This window comes from Amblyomma maculatum, chromosome 10 (genome assembly GCF_055883805.1).
Source record: "Amblyomma maculatum isolate TAMU_Amacu chromosome 10, ASM5588380v1, whole genome shotgun sequence".
Classification (NCBI taxonomy): Eukaryota; Metazoa; Arthropoda; class Arachnida; order Ixodida; family Ixodidae; genus Amblyomma; species Amblyomma maculatum.
The window spans coordinates 24629259-24650763 of NC_139353.1; the positions used below are offsets into that span (position 1 = coordinate 24629259).

Sequence of the window (21505 nt, forward strand, 5' to 3'; positions counted from 1 at the left end):
AATGAAATTACTAAAGAAGAATGTAAGAAAGCGAAGTCAAATCACTTATTCTCTTTTTCTTCGCACTCTCTTTTTTTATTAAAAAAAAATAATAACACGCAAAAGCCTCCTTTGCTCAGTTTTGCCACTGTAGTTTTGATAGGCTTTTTCTTTTTTGCTAGAAGCAGGACAAGCCAAGTCAAACTGTAGCTGGCAATGCGAGGCCGGCAGATGTGCGCGAGTGCATGAACGGCATGTAAACAATGGTATTAATGCGTTAGTAAACTCAGTAGTTAATCACTGAGTTGCGTGTTCGTAGGATCACCACCCCTAAAGGTAGCACGACCCTAAATTTTGCGGTGTTGTGGTTCATTTTCCCTTCTGGCTGCTCACAACCTTAGCGCACGTGCTCTGAAGCCGTCCGCGTTTGTGGGCACGCGCAATGAATCGCAAGGTGGAATCTGCGATTGCAGTGTACAGGAGGCGGAAGGTGAGAAATTTTTCTGACATCGTGGCTAGTGGCTTCCGTCTGTCAAATGCTTTAGCTGCTAAGCTGCTGGATTCAACAACTGTCATGACAACCCGTCGATTACGGTTGTGTGTGAGTTGTGGAATGCGAGTTCTGCGTTAATTGCCTAACTGATGCAGGAAGTGAAAGCAAGGAAGAAACCTGCCAGGGCTCCTGCCTCCCGGTATCCTGAGGTTCAGCCTGAAAAACACCGACGACGAAAACGTAGCTCCAGTTTGCATGAGGTGCTGTTTTCATCACTGAATTGAGCTTGAAATGACCTTTAAGAAATCCCGTTTCGTTTTTAAGGTAAATAATATCACTATGAGTTGAATGAGACATAGACCAGTCTATTTACTCCTAGAAAACAAGCTTCGTTTCACATACGTACTCATACGCATTGCAGTAAATCACTAGCCAAATTAAAATTCCGTCAGATGGTTATGTGGCAATACGTGCTTTAAAACATTCAGGCTGCTTTGCTGGAAGGACGAACAGGGGTGAAAACTACTAGCGTTTGTGCAATTTGTATTGTAGATGGCGTTCCGAGTGGTAGAGTAAACTTGATTGGCTATGATTTACCATTGAATGTGTGCTATGCCTTTCGTATCATTTAATGCATAATATTGCTTTTACTATGGTGTTACAGAAGAATGCCAAAATCAAGAAACAGGAAGAGTGTGCAGTCTATGACAGCTTGAATGGCTGCACGTCTGACACTTATGAATCACAAGAGACACAGCCCATTGTCTCTGGAGGAAGTGAACGTGCTGCAGAACGTTGCTTTGACTGGCTTATTCAGCCTGTCGAAAGGGACCGCTTTTTTAGGTAGGTATTGAAAGCACATCTGCACAGGTGTGCTGTGAAGAGGTGCTGTTGAAGCGCATGGATATGATTATCACTTGCTTTGTACAAACACATTCTGAAGCAAATTTTAAAGGGATGCAGTGGACAAATTGAAGTTGGCCAATATCAACGGAGTACTATACTCTAACCAGCAAAAAACAATTCTGACTGATAACGGGGCCTGTGTAAGGTAGGGAAGATCACAAAGCAAAAGAGAGGTGTTGCTACCACTAGGTCGCAGATACCAGAGGCTTTGCTACACCACCCTTCACCTAGTTTATTATTTAGAGAAAAAGCTGGTGGCACTTCACTTCAGCGACCTTGGACGCTGTAGGCATCATGGGCTAATGCGCTCGCTACCTAGTGCAGTACAGTCGGATTTTTACGAGCACTGAGACTGAGATGCCTCATTCCTAAAACACTGTTCCTTCTTACATATGTGCATTGAAATAACATTTCAGTAGTAAGCACAAGTCAGCAGCTGACTCCAAAACTGTTGTTGGCATGTTTCATTTCACCCTGAATCCGAAAAAGTTGCATGCATCAGTGGCTGCCATGGTCGTTGATGCTGCATGACCCACATATATTTTTAGAAATGCAAGGTACTTTGACAGGAGACAGTTATGCTACTTGCAGGTTTTGAAACCGGGTAGTGACCGCACATAACATGCAGAGGTGACTTCATGAATTCATTCTTGGAAATATCTGCATGTTGCACTTTCATCATGAACACGGCCATCACCTACTTGCGGTAGACAGACTTCTGCTTCAAGCTTTGTGCTTTGCACAGCTTGTGTGCCCAGTGCCAGGACGTGATGCTAACCGGCACTTGGCTCGCATAGATTACTTTTTTGAGGCGTAAACACGTGCACAAGAACCATAATGGTAAAAACGCAGTAGCATACCACACTTATGGAACATTGCTGTTCTCCGAAATGTCAATAAACAAGCTTTTAAAGTGTTTAAATTTTTCTTTTGACGTTTGCTCTGAAGAGAGTACATGCCAAGTGAAAAAAAAAATGGTTTTGATGATGTGCCGTATTTGGCCAATAAGATTGAAGGCCATCTTTCATTCTGGGCAGATTTTACGCTTGCATTCTCTTACTTGTTTGTTGCAATTCAATAGCCTTTTCAATGATTGGAGATTTGTGACTGTCAAACACCACTTGTTTTTGCAATACTGTTTGGCTAAAATTTATAGTTTGTGCATTTGTTAGTGTTTTGCTCTATAATGCTTAGAATGTCCACGATGTCTGATGGAGACTCGCATAAACTATGAAGCCAGTTTTCCCTCTGGGTAATAGTGAGAAACTCTGACATCAAAGTGGTAGCTACCAGTCTTTTTTTGGTGTGATGCCATGAGTTTGATTTATGTGGTGCAAATATTGTTAAATTCAATTTTCTCAGCCATAAACATTTCTCTTGCTGTTGAACAAACCAGAGCTTTTTGATCATGCCAGTTCCCAGTAAACTCTTCTTCAAAAAGTGGGTTGTTTATTGTGAACTTTTCAGGGGCTTATGGATTGCAGCGCCATCTGAAAGTGGCCAATAAATGCCATCTGCCATTGTCATTATTGCCTTCTGAGAAGCGAGTCACTAAAATATTCCGCTGCTGCATATCTTCAACTGATCTTGTCGTCAGATAATTGTGCATCTACCAACAATATCAAAATTTGCAAATTGGACACAGTTTCCTTTAATGACCGCTGGTGCCAGCATTATCTGTAAACACCCAAATTTTGATCAACTCGGTCCTTCGTTTTTTTTTTTCGATACATAGGCTTCGCAGGAAGTTTTGCAACTGGTAATATTAAAGAGCTCTGGAACAAACGTCAACATAGCCAGAAAGAACCAAGAAGTCAATTTTTGTGGTGAGCAGTAATAATTAGATGGAGTTGTTTTCAGTGACCCTTCAAACAGGGCAGCAACAGAGTGGACTTATTTTCTGTTAATTTCTTTGCGGTAAGTGTGTAATTATTGTGTTAAGTTTGTTACTTCGGCAACCGTACTGCTTTTTTTCCGTGGTTAAGTAAGACGGAAGAAAAAAATATGAATGCACTGAACTTTCTGCCGGTAATCAACAGCTCATTAGAGGACTGCCTGTAGTGAAAACTTATCCTGTGTTAGTCCACTGTGGTTAGGGAGCTCTTGTGCGTGCCTTTGCGAGGAAAACTGAAATTATCCCGTAGGCCTATCATTATTCATGCTTTTATACCTTATTGCTTCATTTTTAGCTGCAAACAGCAGCTGATATCATTGCTCTTTGTGTTCAATGGCTCTCGGAAAAAAGTGTTTCAAAGAAGATTATGAGCTGAAATTGCATTGTGTAGGAAGGAACAGTGATGGCACAAGAAAGTTCCACTCGTCCCCCGCCATTATAAACGTCCCTTTGTTGCACCGTTTCTGGTTTCCTTCAAAAAGAGATATTATTCTGCTTAAATAGTGTATTTTGACCTTAAGAAAGTCATGTATATGGAAATACAGCTCGGAGGCTCTATTAAAGGTAGACTTCATTAATTTGTCTATTTAACTTCCATTGCTATTATTTTTCATTACTTGCTCTTCCTTCAGCTATCGAGGGGAACAGAACACACTGCCGCTCTTCTTCCTTCGTTTGACCTCTCCCTGTGATGGGTGGATAGTCAACAATGTCTTCAAGTGGGGAGAAGTATTTTTACACTTAGTGAACTAAAGCTCTAAGAATGGCAGCTTGTTAGTTTCCCAGTGCAAAGTGCTAGTGGTCAATTTTTTGCAAGGGTGTGCGAACTTTCATGCGAAGTGTCATAACTGATGCAGCTAGCAACATCAAAATGCTGTGGCTGCTTATCAGATGAATAGCCCAGGATTGTGGAAACAAATTATGCCTCAGAGGTGCATATTAGGCTCGAAATTGCAAAAACTGGAATAGAAAGAAAACTAACAAGGAATCCTTTTACTGGTAGTAATGCTACTTGACGGGTCACTGCACTTGCTATTTTATGAAATATTTACCACATTTGCTGTGTCACATAAAAAATCGCCTTATTTGGGGTGTGAAGGGTATGAAATTCCACCTGAAACAAAGAAGTCACTTTCTAGTGCAGCCCACTCTCTCGAAAAGTTGCGAGTTCACTTTCTGAGCAATTGTGCACGTAACGTGTCAAAGGATTAAGCTTCTTACCAACTGATTCTTGGTTTTTGAACATGGCTGGCTGTCCTGGTTTTGGGTCCTTTAAAATACGTGGCTGGTTGCCCTCGTCCCTCGTGTGGCACAAGTCCAGTCCACATTTTCGTTTTAACTTGACCAATTGATTTTTGGTTTGAATTTCAACCTTGAAAGTTTCAGTGCATAGATATCCTTGCATTTCTGCAATAAAAGTTTGCGAGCCATAGCTGGCACAGTGTTTTCGGGCTTAAGTACGAAGCTAGCCTTGATGATGAAAAAACATTTTTTTTATATATATACAGGGAGGGTATGGGAGCAGTCCTTAAGGGGTCGCCCCTTACAATTACTAGGTGGTCTCCCTCTTATGAGATTTACAAGATTCCTCTGGCCCATTGGCATCGGCCGCGGCCCGAGCCCGCTCGACCAAGGCGCGTTGCGCCGTGAGGTCAGAGCAGCCGAGCAGGGCCGCCTCCCAGTCCTCGCGGGAATTGTTGGGTAAGGGGGGGTGGATTGGGGGTTTTTTGACTTGCCCACACCATGTGGGAAATGTCCGAGGACTTTTCCTCACAGTGCGGGCATTTCCCCGTGCAAGTGGGGTCAAACGGGCACAGTAAAGTTTTGGTGTAAAGGCGAAGGAGAATTCGCTTCTACAACTACAGTAGTAGAGTACTCTGTGACGAAGCAGACCAGCAAAACAAGCTGCAGCTGGTGTAACTTTTGTGCGTATATAGGTCATTCTCACCTGTTTCATCTCATTGCTGCTGTGGCCATTGCAAAGATTTGGCCAGCTGTACAGTTGTTTATGTGGCTCAAACTGCACTGGTAATAGACATCAGCCTATGTCCAAGATTGAGCGTATATGATGTAATGGTTTGCTTGCGAGAAACTTCTAAAGAGAAAATGCATGTTGGTTGCACGGCATATGGTGTAATTAACTGATTCAGTTTTGTGTAATGCCCCAAAGCGTGTGCACCTAGTAAAAGCATGAACTTGAGCAAAGTAGAGTTCTGGGCTAGTTGGTAAGACATGATTACTGGGAGGCTTAGCGCAGAACAGACAAGGACAAGAGAGGCACGCAGGACGAGCGCTTGTCCTTGTCTGTTCCGCGCTAAGCCTCCCAGTAATTGTAGGTGGCACGTGCATAGGTATTCTTGCATTTGGCTTATTGAAATTGCCCACTACAGAATCGCAGGATTCTTGTTATTTGCCTGTTGAAATTGCCATAATGGAATTTCAGGGAGCTGTGGGAGCAGAAGCCCATGCTGTTGAGGCGGCACCAGCGGGACTTCTACCAGGGCTTGATGAGCTGTGAGCAGCTGGACCGGATCCTGCGCGAGCGGAGCCTCTTCTTTACGGAGAACATCGATCTCACTACCTACGAGGGTGGCAAGCGCGAGACGCACAACCCGGACGGGCGTGCCCATGCTGCAGTTGTCTGGGACGCCTTCCAGAAGGGCTGCTCAGTGCGCCTGCTCAACCCACAGACGTACAGCCGTGCTGTCTGGCGCCTTTGCTCCATGCTGCAGGAGTTTTTTGGCAGCTTCGTTGGCGCAAACCTGTAAGTGTTCTCTTTCTCTAGCAGCCCTTCTGAACTGTTGAAAGGTGATTTGACTGTGATGCACGATGAAGGTTTTGCGATTGTTGAGCCAAATCGTAAAAGCTCTTCTAAGGTGTGACGCACGCTGTATAGAAGAGCCCATGATGTGTTGAAGCCTTCCTAGTAAGGCAGTAATGATTATTAGGAGTGAAGTCTGTAGGCTCTGACCATTCCATCCTATACCTGCTTTGGCCGTTTGTCTCGTTCATTAGATGCCTTTTGGCTGTCGTAGTCATCTCAGCCTTCTCTGTAACTGCTGCCAGTGAGTTTCTTGCAATGTTGCACCAGCTGTTCTTTTGTGCTGCAGAACTTTTTGGTTTACTTTTTGCGGCACGCCTCACCTCTTCAGCTTTTTGGGGTGCACCAGAGCGCACTAATGCGCCTTGTGAATTTTGTAAAAACTGAAAAGTAAAGTTTCCTGCAATAAATTTGTTGAATTTTGGGAGCCACGGGTGGCAAAAAACAACTATGTGTTCTGTGCGGAGGTTTTGCTGATCTTTTCCTGCATTTCTGTGTACTGCTGTTATTGTTCAAAGTACCTTTTGGTCATGGAAGTCGCCATCTCTGCCCTAGCTAAGCACCTTTGTCCGCCCTCACAACCGCAGCTGTTCTTTTTATTTTTCTGTCATGTTTTATATTTTGGCAATGTGGAAGAGGCTAGCATATACAGTAGATTTCCTTCAAGATTACCTCGTAATACATTTAAGATGAATTCCTCAATAACTTGAATAGGGTAAAACCATTTGGCTGGTTTCCCATCAAGTCAGTATATAAAGACTTGAGTTAACTGTTCGCGCAAACCGCGAACCACAGTGAGCCCACACAAAGGCACTCGCGGAGTGCGAGGAAGTGAAAACTGCAAAAGATGCTTCTGCTCAAGAAGGTGCATCCCTGCTGGATAGCTTCTACACACCTTTCTCTAAACTTGCAGGGAAGCTTTCTTGTAGGGGTGCGGTTTCTTGGAGGGAAGTTATTGCTGGTGTACAAAAGCCAAGGCACCTTTGCGCCTGACTGCACTCGATGCCAAGACCTTGTATATATGTGTGCGTCATATGCGGCATCCCGCTTTTGGCTAACGAAGAGCAGCGTATGAGTATGGTCCCCGACTTACGTCTTAAAATCTGGCCTCCGAATTTTCACCGAACGCGCTGTCACAGTGCACACATTGCATTGCAGAGATGGTCAGATAGCAGTGCTGTATGGGCATCACGTCAGGTGAAAAGAAAGGCATGTGGTGTATCTCTTGTACAGAGAGCCACATTGTGGAATGCGCGAGGAGGAGAAAAACGGCTACCCATCTGTGCACTGTCACTGTTCTTGGACCAGAAAGAAAGCAAAATTGAAATAAAAACACAGATAGTAATTGCTGTGGAAGAGAGAGTAAGGAGGCCGAAAAAAATTAATTCTTGGTAAATGCTGGCAAACCAAGCATTTGGTTGCGGCTGTTCTGTTGCGGTGAACTTCTGATAAGAAGAACAAAATTTTCATGGTCCCATTGTGCTGAGCTAGTTCGGGTCAGCCAGCACACACTAGTCTCCGCTGCAGCTTTGCACTTTTTTGTATCTCGAACTGCACGCTTGTGATGTCCGCTGTCTCTGCCTCTGTTCTTATTGCAGGTACCTGACACCAGCCGGGTCCCAAGGGTTTGCTCCCCACTATGATGACATTGAGGCATTTGTCGTTCAGCTGGAAGGCCGCAAGTGCTGGCGCCTTTATGCCCCAAGGTGTGTCCCCTACAAATGACTTTCTGGCACCCTTGGTCAGTTTGTTAGGTGTACCATATCACCTCCAGTTCTTTGTGATCATCAGCAACTATGTCTGTCTCTTGCAGGGATCCCTCAGAGGAGCTGCCTAGATTCTCAAGTGGTAAGTGAATGTTATTCTGCTGCTATGCTCACCCAGTAGGCAAATTTTTGGGTAAAAGAAAATTAAGTAGACTGAAGCCTTGCAGTGAGCATGTGTTATTGAAAGCCTAGTTAGTGTGGATATTCATGTGGCTTGGAACTTGCTGGTTAGGGGATGTCCTCCAAGTCACTTGATACGGGTCCTAAAGCACTTCTCAACAATGATTGAAAATTATTTTAGCATAAAGAGCACTGTTTGCAGATTCTCTTACTGCAATAATTTATCTGTGGCATCATCACTGATCAAAAGTGTTAGATTTGTCCCTTCCTTTTCTCATTCCACCATGCTGGAGTCTGTATCTGTGCAAGCCGCACAGTGCTTTGCTTTGTATAGTGTGATTACGCTGCACTCCAATCGAGCAGAGAGTGGCCATTATCATTGCAAGCTAACTGCTGGGAATTTAGTTGTCGCTATGTCTAGAACATAAAAAGAGGCGTACTAAAGTAATAGGCTGAAAAGAAATTAACAAAAATACTTCTCTAAACATAGAATGGGACAGTAGTGTGATTGATCCGATCATAAATCAAGATGCAGTAGCAGCAGTGTGGCCTAGAAGTACCCTGCTCATTTTGTACATAGCACCTTTCCTGGAAGAGCCTTGATCAAAAGTCTTCACGCCACAGGGTTCAACAGATAACACCATGTAGTGGGACACTTTGGCACTCTTGAAGCTCCAAACCTGTGTAGAATGAGAAAAACGATGGTCTGCTCCGCATGCCAACTTTTGGGTTGCATAGTTGCTGCACGTTGCACGATTCATAGCTTATAGCAGTTGTTCTTGGTCTTTTAGGACTTCTTTTGAGTACCTTGTCTTGCACAAAAAAAAAATTACAAAAATGTGAGAAAGAAGAGAGAAGTATCTAGTGTGCTCAACGTTTGGCCTAGATTAACATAACAGAGGCCACTGACATGAATTTGATTTCAAATCAATTAGCAATGGTACTGCTAGTGAAGTTTTTGTTTGTCATGCAGTATTCTGGTTCTAAATTAGTTGCATCTGTCGTGACTTTTTTCAGGAAATTTTGGTCCTGATGAAGTGGGGAACCCGATCTTGGAAGCAGTCTTGGAGCCAGGGGACCTGCTGTATTTTCCTCGTGGCATCATACATCAGGTACTCGAGAACCTAAAAGGGGTGCTAAACTAAATTTCGTTTGCGGCTCTACTTCCGAGCTCTCATTTGTTTTGAAGCGTCTAGCACCCAGAGCTTTTTGTTTATATGTGTGTGTGCGTGTGCGTGCGAGCGTGTGTGCGTGCGCGCGCGCCGCTGCCGCTGCATCATTATTGGTGCAGTTGTGTACCACTTCAATGAGATTGTGCGGCAGCTATGAGATAGTGCAAAAAGTCATAGGCCTAGCCGTCCATCCTATTGAACATGTTTGAAATCACAATGTAGTGTCTTCCCCGATTCCAAGTGCGATGCTTGTATCTATGTCTGGATGAAAAATAGAACTTCCGAACGCCACAAGTACTTCCCGGCCTCTTCTGTCTTAGTGAGCGAAATTGATCTTTTTGGACTCGAGTCTGAAATGGTGGTCATTAATATGTACCTATGAGGTACATGACAGTGCCTCACGGAAGTCTTATTTATTGGAGTCTAATCATTGGCTAATGTATTGTGGCAGTGTTTCTGATGCCATTGTATTTGCAGGCTTACACTCCTGAAGATGTCCACTCTCTGCACCTGACGCTTTCTACATGCCAACGAAACACATGGGGAGACCTTTTTGAGAAGGTTTGTAATCATGTGAAATTGTCCTGCTGCACTTTTTCTGTAGTTCCTATCATGCCGTCACCTTGTTGTTGGCTATTTTTGTCCTTTATATGTGATTAGGAAAAATTCTGTTGCACAGTGGTAGGCACCAGGTGGCCTTGAGAGAGCAGAGTGAGGACTTCGTGATGGCCACGTGCCAAGGAGGTTTTGGAGCCACTGGTGCGAATATATAATGGAATTTGCTCTTTGGTCAGCACTATACGCTAAGCAATACTTGCAGTACTACTCTGAAGCATTTTTCACAGGCAGCAAATGCTAGGTTAGGTTAGGCTAGGTGTAGTTGGGTTGACTTATGGTCGTGTTAAGATGGCTTAGGTTAGGTTAGGTGCTGCCTAGGCACTATACGCAAAGAAAGCAGAGTATTTGGTTGGCGTAGCTTGACTACATGAAGGCTTTTGGTGATGCAGTTGTTCTGATCTGTTCCTTTCAGATGATTCCCCGAGCAGTGCAGTTGGCGATTGAGGAAGACGTGGAGTACAGGAAATCGCTGCCGAGAGGCTACCTCAACTACATGGGCATAGCCAATTCAGAGGTGGTCAGTGTCCCTCAGCTGCCATTTTCTACTTCTTTCACTGTCCCTGCAGGCTGTGCGACTTGAGACATGGCTTTGCAGTATGTGCTGTATTACACAAATGGTGCCTTTCGAAAACGTTTTTATTTTGAGCGCTCTAATATTCAGTTCCTGTGAACAAACGAATGCAGTAAACTTGAGTACACAATGTGTGTAAACAACTTGTGTAGTTTTAGTGTTATTTTGCACCTTCAAAACACCGACTTTCATTTCATTTGTTTCATTTGAAATACAAGAATGGAGTGCCTGCATTGGCGGAACTTGTGCAGGCGAGCGATGCACGTGAGGCTTTCTTGGAGAAGGTGAGCCACCTGGTGAGGAAACTAGTCAATTACTGCCCTGTCGACGCAGCCGTGGACCAGTGCGGCAAGGCCCACCTGCACGAAGCACTTCCGCCGCTTCTTTCACAAGGTATGCCTCTAGTATTTGCCGTGATGGCGTCCCTGGCCAGGCTTTCCGAGTTGCTGTATTGAAGAAATTGTCCAAACTCTAACTTGTCAAAATGTCGTATCATTCTCTTTGTTTGGCTTCTTACATGCTTTTACAATAACAAATTCGATTCATTCAGTTGCAGAAATGAACAAGGAAAGGAAAGAAATGACAGCCAGCCATGATTAGTATCTTAGAAGTACAAATGTTAAACATTTTGTGTTGCCACAAAGCACTGTTTGTTGTTTGTCCATTCTTTGTTGGCATTTAGCTGCACAAGGCCATATCACTCTGTTAGCGCCGTGAGATGCGATGACAGCACTCTGGTAAAATCATGACCCCCATATGAGACTATTTTCACAACATTTAAGATGACCGTTTAGACACACATTTTAAACTTCTGTGCCACTCCGGGAAAGGGTGTTGCCAGTTCGAGTGCAGACATTCCTTGCTCTTTTCTAAGAATGTCATCGAACTTTTACGACTGCACCTCTACTTGAATAATGCGCGCTTGTACAAGGTCATGTGTCCATCTTCTCTACTTATTGTCCACAAGGCACTTTACTGCCATTCTTTGCTTGTTGAATGTCGGTATTCCTCTTTTAACTTGCACATTGAGGTACTGATTTGATTTACACCTCGATGTGCTAGACTTGGTTAGTGAAGGTTTTCTCTTGAAGGTGGAAATACCATCGGAGTGCAACTTTGTCTTTATACGTAAACTTTTTATCACTTTGATTCTGAACATTTCTGTGCCCAAAAAGCATATTAACCAACATTTTATTGTGGAATGATATTTGCATTTCATCCCAAGTTTTGCTCTAAATCTCCGCTAGATTTTTTCATTTTGTAGTTTCCTTGTGGATTACAATTCCACATTTGTTCTTTAATTATGCATAATTCAGAACGTTGATGATGTTAATAGATGTGCTTATACTGTCCAGAATTTTCCAATTGAAGTACTTGAGGAAGAAAAAAAAAAAGGGTTTTGTAAGGTCGCAAAAAAAATAAAAAAGATGCAATGAGGCAGCAAAAAATTCCTTAATTAATGCTGTCGCATCATGACCTTGAAGGCAGAGTTGGTGTCCTCCTCTCCCAACCTTTTTCATGGTGTTCAAGAGTGGAACTTGGGTTGTTGATTGTCTGGATTCCATGCAGAGGAACGCAGCCGGAGTGTCCACAGCGGGGAACGCTGGCAATACGGCCAAGTGGTGGATGTGCAGGAACTAGACCCAGATACCCATGTGCGGCTTGCTCGCAGAAATGCAGTCAGGTGGGTGTGTCTTGCGAGAGTACCATCTGCTGCTAGCTTTCGCGAGGCCACTATCTCAATTTGGTGCCAGTTAACCTTCCCAGCCTTTTTTTTTTTCTGTTTCTTTCATCAAGGCACGTGTGAAGGTCTGAGCAAGTGTCCATGTTTTTTTTTGTGTAGGAACTAGGTTTTTTGTCATTGTTGTGAGGCCTGCGGCCATGGACTAAGGTCTGTATGAATTGGGCATACTCTATTATTTGGATAATGTTGGGGCGATACCAACCATGCTTGAACGCTGGAGGTCCTAGTAGGAGTGATGAGGGATGTGTTGCCATCAGTCTTGTACGCGTTACAAAAACTAAATAACCACTTACTGTTACAATTACTCAGTTTGAAATGTGTAGCTAACTGCAGTGGTCATTTACAGCACCAGAGGAGTAACTGAAGAATTGCAGAAAAGTTGCCAGTTACTTATTGCCCCCGCAGGGGGCACCTGTTAAAGCAGGTGTTTGTGTGTTTTGTGCGACACCACGGACCCCGAGCACCCACGCTTAGCCGTGCGTGGCATCGTCGTGTCTGGGGAAAAGGGGATCCTGGTGGTTGAGCCGATGCCGAGTGTTTTGGACCTTTTAAGGCCCCTCGGCGGAGGCAACACACCACTTTGGCCCACGCTTCCCACAGACGGCACCTCCGGGCTGACCCACCCGGGGGATATCGGCAGTCGCCTTTTCCTGTCCTCCTCTCCATCTTTCACTTTCCTATCCCCTCTCTTACAACTTTCCTGTCTTCTCTTACCTTTCTTCGTTTCTTCCTACTTCCAGGCGGCGAGGGTTAACCTTGTGTGGCTAACCACCCTGAGTTACGCCATATTGGGTTATAGTTACGGTGTACAGCTGGCGTGGGCAGGACTTGATTGCCAATTCCTGTCCCGTCCCCTCGTTGGGCTCCATGGTGGGTGGCTGGCACCGCAGCCGAACAATATACATTTTTTATGGCTTCCTCTTCTTCTTCAACTGATCGCCCTCCTTCGAAACGAGGGCGCACCGACCAAACTGCCCAGTTCTTTTTGAAAACAAAGAGCACCTTCCCACACTTTCATGTAGTTCATAGTGAGCACTCAGAAAAGACAGCAAGACAAGCCTCACCGTTCATTGTTGCAAAGACACTGACTGAAGCTATAGGCAAGGGTTACAAAATCAAGAAGCTTGCAAATGGAGACCTGCTGTTAGAACTTTTATATCATCATCAGTATGAGAAACTCTCAGGAGTCAGCGCTTTTGGTGACATTCCTGTTGTGATTAGCCCACATCGTTCTTTGAATACTGTTCGCGGTGTTCTTTCTGACCAAGATTTAAAGTACATGACAGAGGAGGAATTGCTGGAAGGGCTGAAAGAGCAACACGTGACAAATGTATACCGAATAAAAATAAGACGTGACAACAAAGAAATCGAGACTAAACACTTTGTCCTTACCTTTGCACTGAGCGTACTCCCCGAGTCTGTGGAGGTGGGGTACACAAAACTCAACCTGAGACCATACATTCCGAACCCACGACGTTGCTTTAACTGCCAGAAGTACGGTCACGGTGCTCAGAGCTGCCGAGGCCGACTCACTTGTGCAAAGTGTGCTGCACATGAGCACCAAACCGATGACTGCCAAGCTCAACCCCATCTCTGTGCAAACTGTCAGGGCAACCATCCTGCTTATTCGCGTAGCTGTCCGGTGTGGAAGACTGAAAAGGACATAATCACTCTAAAGGTAACAGAAAACATCACGTTCACCGAAGCACGCAAACGATATTCAATCCAACACCCTTCCTATTCCTCTGTGGCGCAGCAGGGCGCGGCACCACAGGAGTCTTCAGCACCTACCCAGACCACGAAAAATGAGTCTGGGGTGGTGCCATCCGCGCCCCTGGTGGAAGCAGCTGGTGCTGCTCCACTACCCCCAAAACAGGCTGCGCTGACCCCCAGGTCAGCGGGCCCGAAGGCCTTGTTCCAAGGGGCAAGGCCTAAAACAAGTGCACCCGTGCCTTCTGCACGAACGTCCAACACATCTGAGGATGTGATGGACACATCTCCCTCATCGCCGCCGCGTCAGCGGCGGCAAAGCTCTCTCGAGCGAAAACGAAGGGACAAAGTCCCAATAACAGGTCCAAAGGACCCAACTGCCTAGGTTTTTAAACCATCCTCAACTAATATTTTACTATGGCATTTTTAGTTCACTGGAACTGTCGTGGACTTTTAAACAATTACACTGACATAACAGATATATTAGGTTCTTTTTCCCCAGTCGCATTGTGTCTCCAGGAGACAAACCTTGGACCACAGAATAAAAACATCCTTAAAAAGCATCAAGTCTTTCGTTGCGATCGACAGAACCCAAGCAGACTCTCAGGTGGCACTGCTATTGTGGTCCAAGGTGGTTTTCCAACCCGAAAAATCGACCTTAAAACTACATACGAAGCAGTTGCAGTCACAGTGCTCCATTTTAAAGCCATAACAATATGCTCCATTTACATTGATCCTCATCAAACCGTTACACTCCATGACTTAGAAACTCTTTTAATACAACTACCAGAGCCATATCTTTTAGTTGGGGATTTTAATGCTCACTCCTATTTTTGGGGAAGCAGACAAACCGACGTCAGAGGTCAGGTTTTAGAAAATTTTATTCTGTGCAACAATGTCTGTTTGTTAAATACGGGGAAACACACATACTGCTCTCCAAGCACTGGCAAATTCAGCTGCCTAGATTTGTCTTTTTGTTCACCAAGTGTTTTTACCGATTTTAAATGGGACGTCCTTGACAACCCCTATGGAAGCGATCATCTTCCAGTCATTATCAGCCTAGCATCATCACCATCAATCACCCTAACAAAACCACGGCGCTGGAAGCTAAATTTGGCCGACTGGGCGCTCTTCCGCGAGGAAGCTGCCCTAGAAGAAATCTTTTCGGAGAGTTCTGATGTGGATAAATTAAATGAAACTTTCACAGCACGTATTATTGCCGCCGCTTACCTAGCCATTCCACGGACTTCTGGTGTGGTGAGACAAAATCGTAAAGCATGGTATACGCAAGAATGTAGAAAGGCAAAAAAAGAACAAAATAAAGCATGGGGAATTTTACGCCGCTACCCAACACATGAAAACCTGATAAATTTCAAGAAGGCAAAATCTAAAGCTCGGTATATCCGCCGCACAGCTGAAAAGCAATCATGGCAGAGGTATGTATCTTCTATCAACAGCTCAGTTACATCCAAGGACATGTGGGAAAAAGTACATAAACTAGATGGAAAGTACTCCCCCTTCACAGTTCCATTTTTCACAACCTCTGGTGCACAAACCAGTATAGAGGAACAAGCAGACATATTGGGAGAATATTTTGCTGCAGTTTCAAGCTCTACGCACTATACACAATCTTTTTTAAAGTATAAATCAACAGTTGAAAAACAAAAACTCCCAATGACTGGTAGCATAAATGAACCTTTTAATGCTTTAATTACACTAGAAGAAATACATAGAGTACTGTCAGCTGGCAAACACACTGCACCAGGACCTGATGATGTGCACTACGAAATGTTAGCCCATTTATCAGAAACCTCTGTAGAAGCATTGTTAAAACTGTTTAACAAAATCTGGATATCGGGGAAAATTCCTGAGTCCTGGAAGAAGGCCATTGTAGTGCCACTTTTGAAGCCTGGAAAGTCTCCAAATTCTCCAGGTAGTTACAGGCCAATAGCCCTGACGAGCTGTCTTGCAAAGTGCTTTGAAAGTATCCTAAATATAAGATTGATGTTTGTCCTCGAATCCCAAAAACTGCTTGACACTCACCAGTGTGGCTTCAGGAAAACATGTTCCACTACTGACCACCTTGTCCGCCTCGAAAATACAGTTCGAGAAGCGTTTCTACATAAGCAACACTGCCTTGCCGTCTTTTTTGACCTTGAAAAAGCCTACGACACCACATGGAGGTTTGGGATCCTGCGAGATTTGGGAGAGCTTGGAATTCGCGGCAGGATGCTAAAATGTCTAGCTGACTTTCTACATAATCGATCCTTCCAAGTACGTCTTGGTTCCGTACTTTCTAAAAACTTCACACAAGAAACTGGAGTGCCCCAAGGGTGCATTTTAAGTACCACACTTTTCATAGTAAAAATGAACTCTATAGCTAAAGTAATACCGAAATCCATTATGTATTCAGTTTACGTAGACGATTTGCAAATTGCGTGCACATCATCAAACGTAACTACATGTGAGAGGCAGATTCAGCTAACTGTAAATAAGCTGGCATCATGGGCAGATAAAAATGGTTTCAAGTTTTCCACGCAAAAGTCTGTGGCTGTTCTCTTTTCTCTCAGACGAGGACTGCACACTGACCCCACCATCTACCTAAATGAAATCACACTACCAGTAAAACACGAACACAAATTTCTAGGTTTAACATTTGATAGGAAGCTCTCTTTTCTTCCTCACATAAACGTCCTGAAAAAGAAAGCTTCCAAATCTCTGAATATACTCAAAGTCCTCTCACGCAAACACTGGGGGTCTGACCGGACGTGCCTTTTGCACATCTACCGCACAGTCATTCGCTCTTGCCTAGACTATGGCTGCATTGTATACGGATCAGCAAGACCTTCATATTTGAAGCGCTTGGACCCTGTACATAATTCAGGCTTGCGTCTTTCTACTGGTGCTTATAGGACATCACCTATCGCAAGCCTTTATGTAGACACCAACGAACCATCCCTAGAACTTAGAAGGACCATGCTCACATTTTCATATATCCTGAAAATACGCTCCCTACCAAAGCATATATGCTACCCCATTGTCACTAAATGTGCCTCCAGAATATTGTCCAAAAATAGGCCTCAGTCAATCAAACCCTTGTTACTTCGATTTGAGGATAAATGCAAAGAATTAGGAATACTAAACGCCCTCCCCAATATTGCATCAAGACAAAATTCACTGCCACCATGGTACAGCCTTCCTGTTGTGTGCGATTTCACACTAACTCAGTTTTCTAAACATAAAACACCACCTGAACACATCCTGCAAGAATTTCTAGCTCTTAAAGGAAAGTATGACAATTGCACACAATTTTACACGGATGGATCCAAGACAACAAAACACGTAGGAAGTGCAATAGTGCATGGAAAATGGGAAAAAACTGTGAGATTACCTCAGTGTGCAAGTATTTTTACAGCTGAATGTTATGCTCTGGCAGTGGCTGTAAGCAAAATAGTAAATGAGAACATTACAAACAGTATTATATACACAGACTCCTTAAGTGTTCTCACAGCCCTTCACCACAAAAATGCAGTTGTACCACTACTCGGGGAAATCATACACAACATATCAACAGCCTCTGCTCGAGGACATAAAATAACGTTTTGTTGGGTCCCGAGTCATGTCGGCATTGGAGGCAATGAGAGAGCAGATTTTTGCGCTGCCCAGGCCCATGGAAAACGAATAAAGAACATAGACATGCCATACAGGGACTGTATGATGCTGGTGCACAACAAACTAAAGGACGAATGGCAGTCATCATGGAGTAAGGAGGTAAATAATAAACTGCAGTTGGTGAAGCCCACTTTAGGGGAATGGAAATCATGTCGCAATCAAGAACGTTTTATAGAAGTGATTTTATGCCGTCTCCGCATTGGCCACACGCATATGACGCACAATTTTTTGTTGAGAAAAGAAAACAAACCTCTGTGTGAAGAATGCGGACAGCAACTCACCATAAACCACGTTTTACTTTCATGCACAAGATTTGAAATGCTAAGGAAAAAGTATTTTACTCAATTTTATGATGAACACATTCCTTTCCATCCAGCTTTGATTTTAGGTGAAAGCGGACTTGTCGATCTAACATGTGTTTTTAGCTTTTTAAAGGAAGCAAATGTTTTACGGAAACTGTAGAATAAATAGTGTACGCCATTTACAACCTTGTGCTTGGCGCATGATAGCCTGAGCTGCTTATGCGCCATTAAACCCAACACAACACACAACACACAACAGTTACTTATTGCGGTAATTTCCGACTTCTGCTGACATAGCACACATTTACTTTGATTCCTTACCTCATCATGTCGGAAAAAGCGAGATACCTGACGAGCTGCGCTCGAACTTTGTGCCGTGGAGTATCGTAACCATCGGCCATTCTCTTTGTGTGTTAGAAGTATTTGAAATACGTGCTTTAGAATTATCTGAAGAAAATCACCGTTCCCTACTCAACCAGAAAACTGCTATTCACACAGGCCTAATAAAAATTAACAATTTAAACCAACATTTTTCTCCAATCTGTCACTAAAGGGTTTGAAGTTTACCTCTCTCTTTTAGTTGCTATAAATTTAATGCACAATGGTGCTGCAGTGTCATCATATCTGTATTTCTCAAGCATTATAAGTGGGACAACTTCGTGTGCTGTGGTCTGTAACAGTATACAGTCGCCTGAGATAATGTATATTGCTGGTAACAGTGGCCTGTTGTGCATTAATTAGAAAGCAAGTTGTCGTGCAACAAATTTCTCTTATTGTAAAAGTTGCATCTTCTGGTTTTGTTGTGTTGTTACTGCAGTTCCCGATGGTAGCGTCTGCGCTGGCGTGTCTGAAGTGTTTACTGATTCGTCTCTTATCTGATGCTGGCAATATTTGTTTCTTCCTTGCAGGCTAGTTGTAGAAGAGGAGGAAGTACGTCTCTACCATTCTTTTGACAACAGTCGACGGTACAAAGGACGCGAGCCACAGTGGATTGTCTTGGAAGAAGACCAGGCCCCAGCTGTGGAGGCGCTCCTGCACGCCTACCCTGGCTACCTAAAGGTCGACGACCTCCCACTGGATAACCCCGTTGACCGGCTTGAGCTGGCAAGCCTTCTCTATGACAAGGGCTTGCTCATATCCAAGCTTCCCCTGGAAATATCTGATGACTAGGCTTGTGTGTAGGATTTATCATCACATCTTTCAGTGGCAGTCTGAAGGAGCAGGCTGTCCTTTTAGACGAATGGTGCCATTTGGGCATGAACACTGGATCAAGGGCGGTAGTCCGGATTGTGTTGTGCTCCACACCTGTTACTTTGAGTCAATGAAAGATTGAAAAACGTGCTTTGGCGCTTAGAATCAGTGGCCATTATCATTGCAATCATGATGAATAAAACAGGATTGCACACAAAGACAAGGACGAGAAAGGAACGCAAGCAAGCAAATCGTTTTTTTTTTTGGGGGTGATGAGACAACTCTGAAAGTTCCCGGGTATGTTGACGATTATTTGGTTTTTCTTAATGATCGACCTGATTCTTTACACTGTAACTGTGGGAGAGGTTCATGGGAAGGGTTAAACTTTGTTTGCAAATTACCGGACCATGACAAACTACAGTTTTTAGATATTAACCTGACTTCAGCACCAGATCACGTGTGCTAGATGTAGCACTCGCTGTGTACCCGACCGCCGGCGGCTGCGTTTCGATAGAGGCGAAACGAAGATGGGTCTATGTGCCGTGCGATGTCAGCGCATGTTAAAGATCCCCAGGGGGTCAAAATTACTCCGTAGCCCTCCTCAAAGGCTCTTCTTTCTACTTTCTGTTTCACTCCCACCTCTCTCCCTTTCTTTACAGCGGGGTTCAGGTGCACACAGAAACAAGTGTGACAGATACTGCACCTTTCCCTTTCTGCGAACCAATTATTATTGTACATTATTAATTTGGTTGGCATATTCCAAGGCTGTGAAACGGGCCATCGAAACATATTGCTTTTAGGGCACCTTGTCTAAGTTTTGTGCACATCTATCACATGAGCACCTCATTAACCGGGTAATTTTGTTAGGGTGATGAAGGCTGGATTTCCTGTGTCATCACTGTTGCTGTGGCAAAGATGCTTCTGCACAAACTGAACAGTAGGACATGCCATGACAGTGGCCATTCTAAGCAGATGAGACATTTCTACCCTATGTCCACAGGGTTTCCCATATCCTAAAGAATGTGGCGAATCGATATGGTGCATTGGTTTTTCTTTTCCCTGCCCCATGCAAGGTGGCCTCATTGTGCCCTCGTATCATGGCCGAAGCAAAGAGTATGGCAAACGGCATGAAGCATCATGCCACTCTTTTCATCAGGTGTTTCACTGGTATTGTGTACCAAGTTTCCTTCACCTGTGGGAGGGTATACATCGGTCAGACAGGCCAGTGTTGAATCTCTTAAAAGAACAGCCTTCATTGAAATAAAAAACTGGGTCAAATTTACCCCTGCATTGTGGCGCATGCCTGCCTTTGCTGGCAGAAACAAGTTTTGAGGTGGAGCAGTGACCAGGTGGCACATAAGGTGGCCAAGGCATCCTTTATAAAAAAGACAGGTGAAGATTGTGCAAGTCAGTAAAACTATTAAAATGGTGGCAGATTTTTTTTTTTACTACAGACAGTCTGTGATATGGCGACCTGGAACTGTAGAAAGAGCTTTTTGAAACTGCGCTTGTGTTCCCTTCTCGCCCTTATCTGTGTGCAGGTCCCTTTTTTCCATTCTTGGTTTGATTTTACACGTGTGAACAATTAAGAAACAAGTACTGTTTTTTGTGGAGTCAGTCCACTTACAATCTTGTTACCACAAGTTCATATGTTGCACAACGGCAGTTAAAATTTAATAGACGGCTTGTAGTTTCTTCTGTCATGCATAATGGCGAATGGCAGCACGTGTAGCTTGTCTGTAGCTGTATGCTCATCTGTGCAGCAAAACTTGTTTCCTGCACACTTGACGTAAATGCAAATTATCAGCATAAACTTTTTCTGGTTAGCAACTTCAGGTCCACTCGGTACAGTGCGCATAGAAACCTGTGGCATGCTGTTAGTGTTTCTTCACAGCTACAACATTGGTCGAATTTGTGAAGCTTGCAGTGGACATACAACGTTTATTAGTCATGGGTACGACTTAAGTGACAGTGTCTTGCTTGCACTTTAGGACTGGCTCCGTTAAATGGGAACTATTAAACATCATCACTAGCTTTGCAACACGAGTCTCTGTGCCCGCCAAGTCTGTTGGTAGCACACAGGGCACAAATCATGGCGAGGGGGGAATGGATTGTATCTAGCGATTTGCACTTTGTTCACTTCCGCTGAAGCTTAACTGATGTGGGAACATGTCAATGCATATATATCCCAGTTGATCGACTGGAAGCAAGTATTTTTTTTTTTATTCGATAGTGAAGATGCAAAAAAAGGTGCACTGCTTTGTTTTTCACATTCTGCATTCTGGTTAAAAGTTCAATGTGGTCCCATGCTTTAAGGCAGTGTTTTATCAGCTGCTAATGTGGCATTATGCACTACTAGTAACACAGTATATGGGCATCATGCACTAATGACAGAGTATGATGGGTCTTCTACTGCTCCAGCTATGAAACTCAGCTTTGAAATCGGTACAGCTCACACCTGCTCAAGTTCTCGTTTATATCAACACGTGGCGAAACAATCTGCAAGCTTTCAAATTTTGGCTCAATGTGTGCGCCACATTTTAACT

At 44.0% G+C, this 21505-nt stretch overlaps 1 protein-coding gene across 1 annotated transcript; it reads left to right on the forward strand.

Annotated features, from left to right (window-relative positions):
• The first annotated feature begins 114 nt into the window (after positions 1–114).
• Positions 115–20505, forward strand: LOC146175897 (bifunctional lysine-specific demethylase and histidyl-hydroxylase NO66-like). Its single transcript, XM_084582261.1, has 12 exons — positions 115–469; positions 628–732; positions 1137–1315; positions 5716–6036; positions 7692–7799; positions 7907–7941; positions 8997–9091; positions 9629–9712; positions 10182–10286; positions 10592–10733; positions 11910–12024; positions 18677–20505. Exons 1-12 carry the CDS (start codon positions 422–424, stop codon positions 18936–18938), a joined length of 1599 nt encoding a protein of 532 aa, XP_084438387.1. The 5' UTR covers positions 115–421; the 3' UTR covers positions 18939–20505.
• Positions 20506–21505: the final 1000 nt, after the last annotated feature.

Coding starts and splice junctions, on each gene's coding strand:
- LOC146175897 (XM_084582261.1), top strand. CDS start 422: ATGAATCGCAAGGTGGAATCTGCGATTGCAGTGTACAGGAGGCGGAAG. Junction 7,800..7,906: donor TGGCGCCTTTATGCCCCAAG/GTGTGTCCCCTA, acceptor TGTCTCTTGCAG/GGATCCCTCAGAGGAGCTGC. Junction 12,025..18,676: donor GCTCGCAGAAATGCAGTCAG/GTGGGTGTGTCT, acceptor TCTTCCTTGCAG/GCTAGTTGTAGAAGAGGAGG.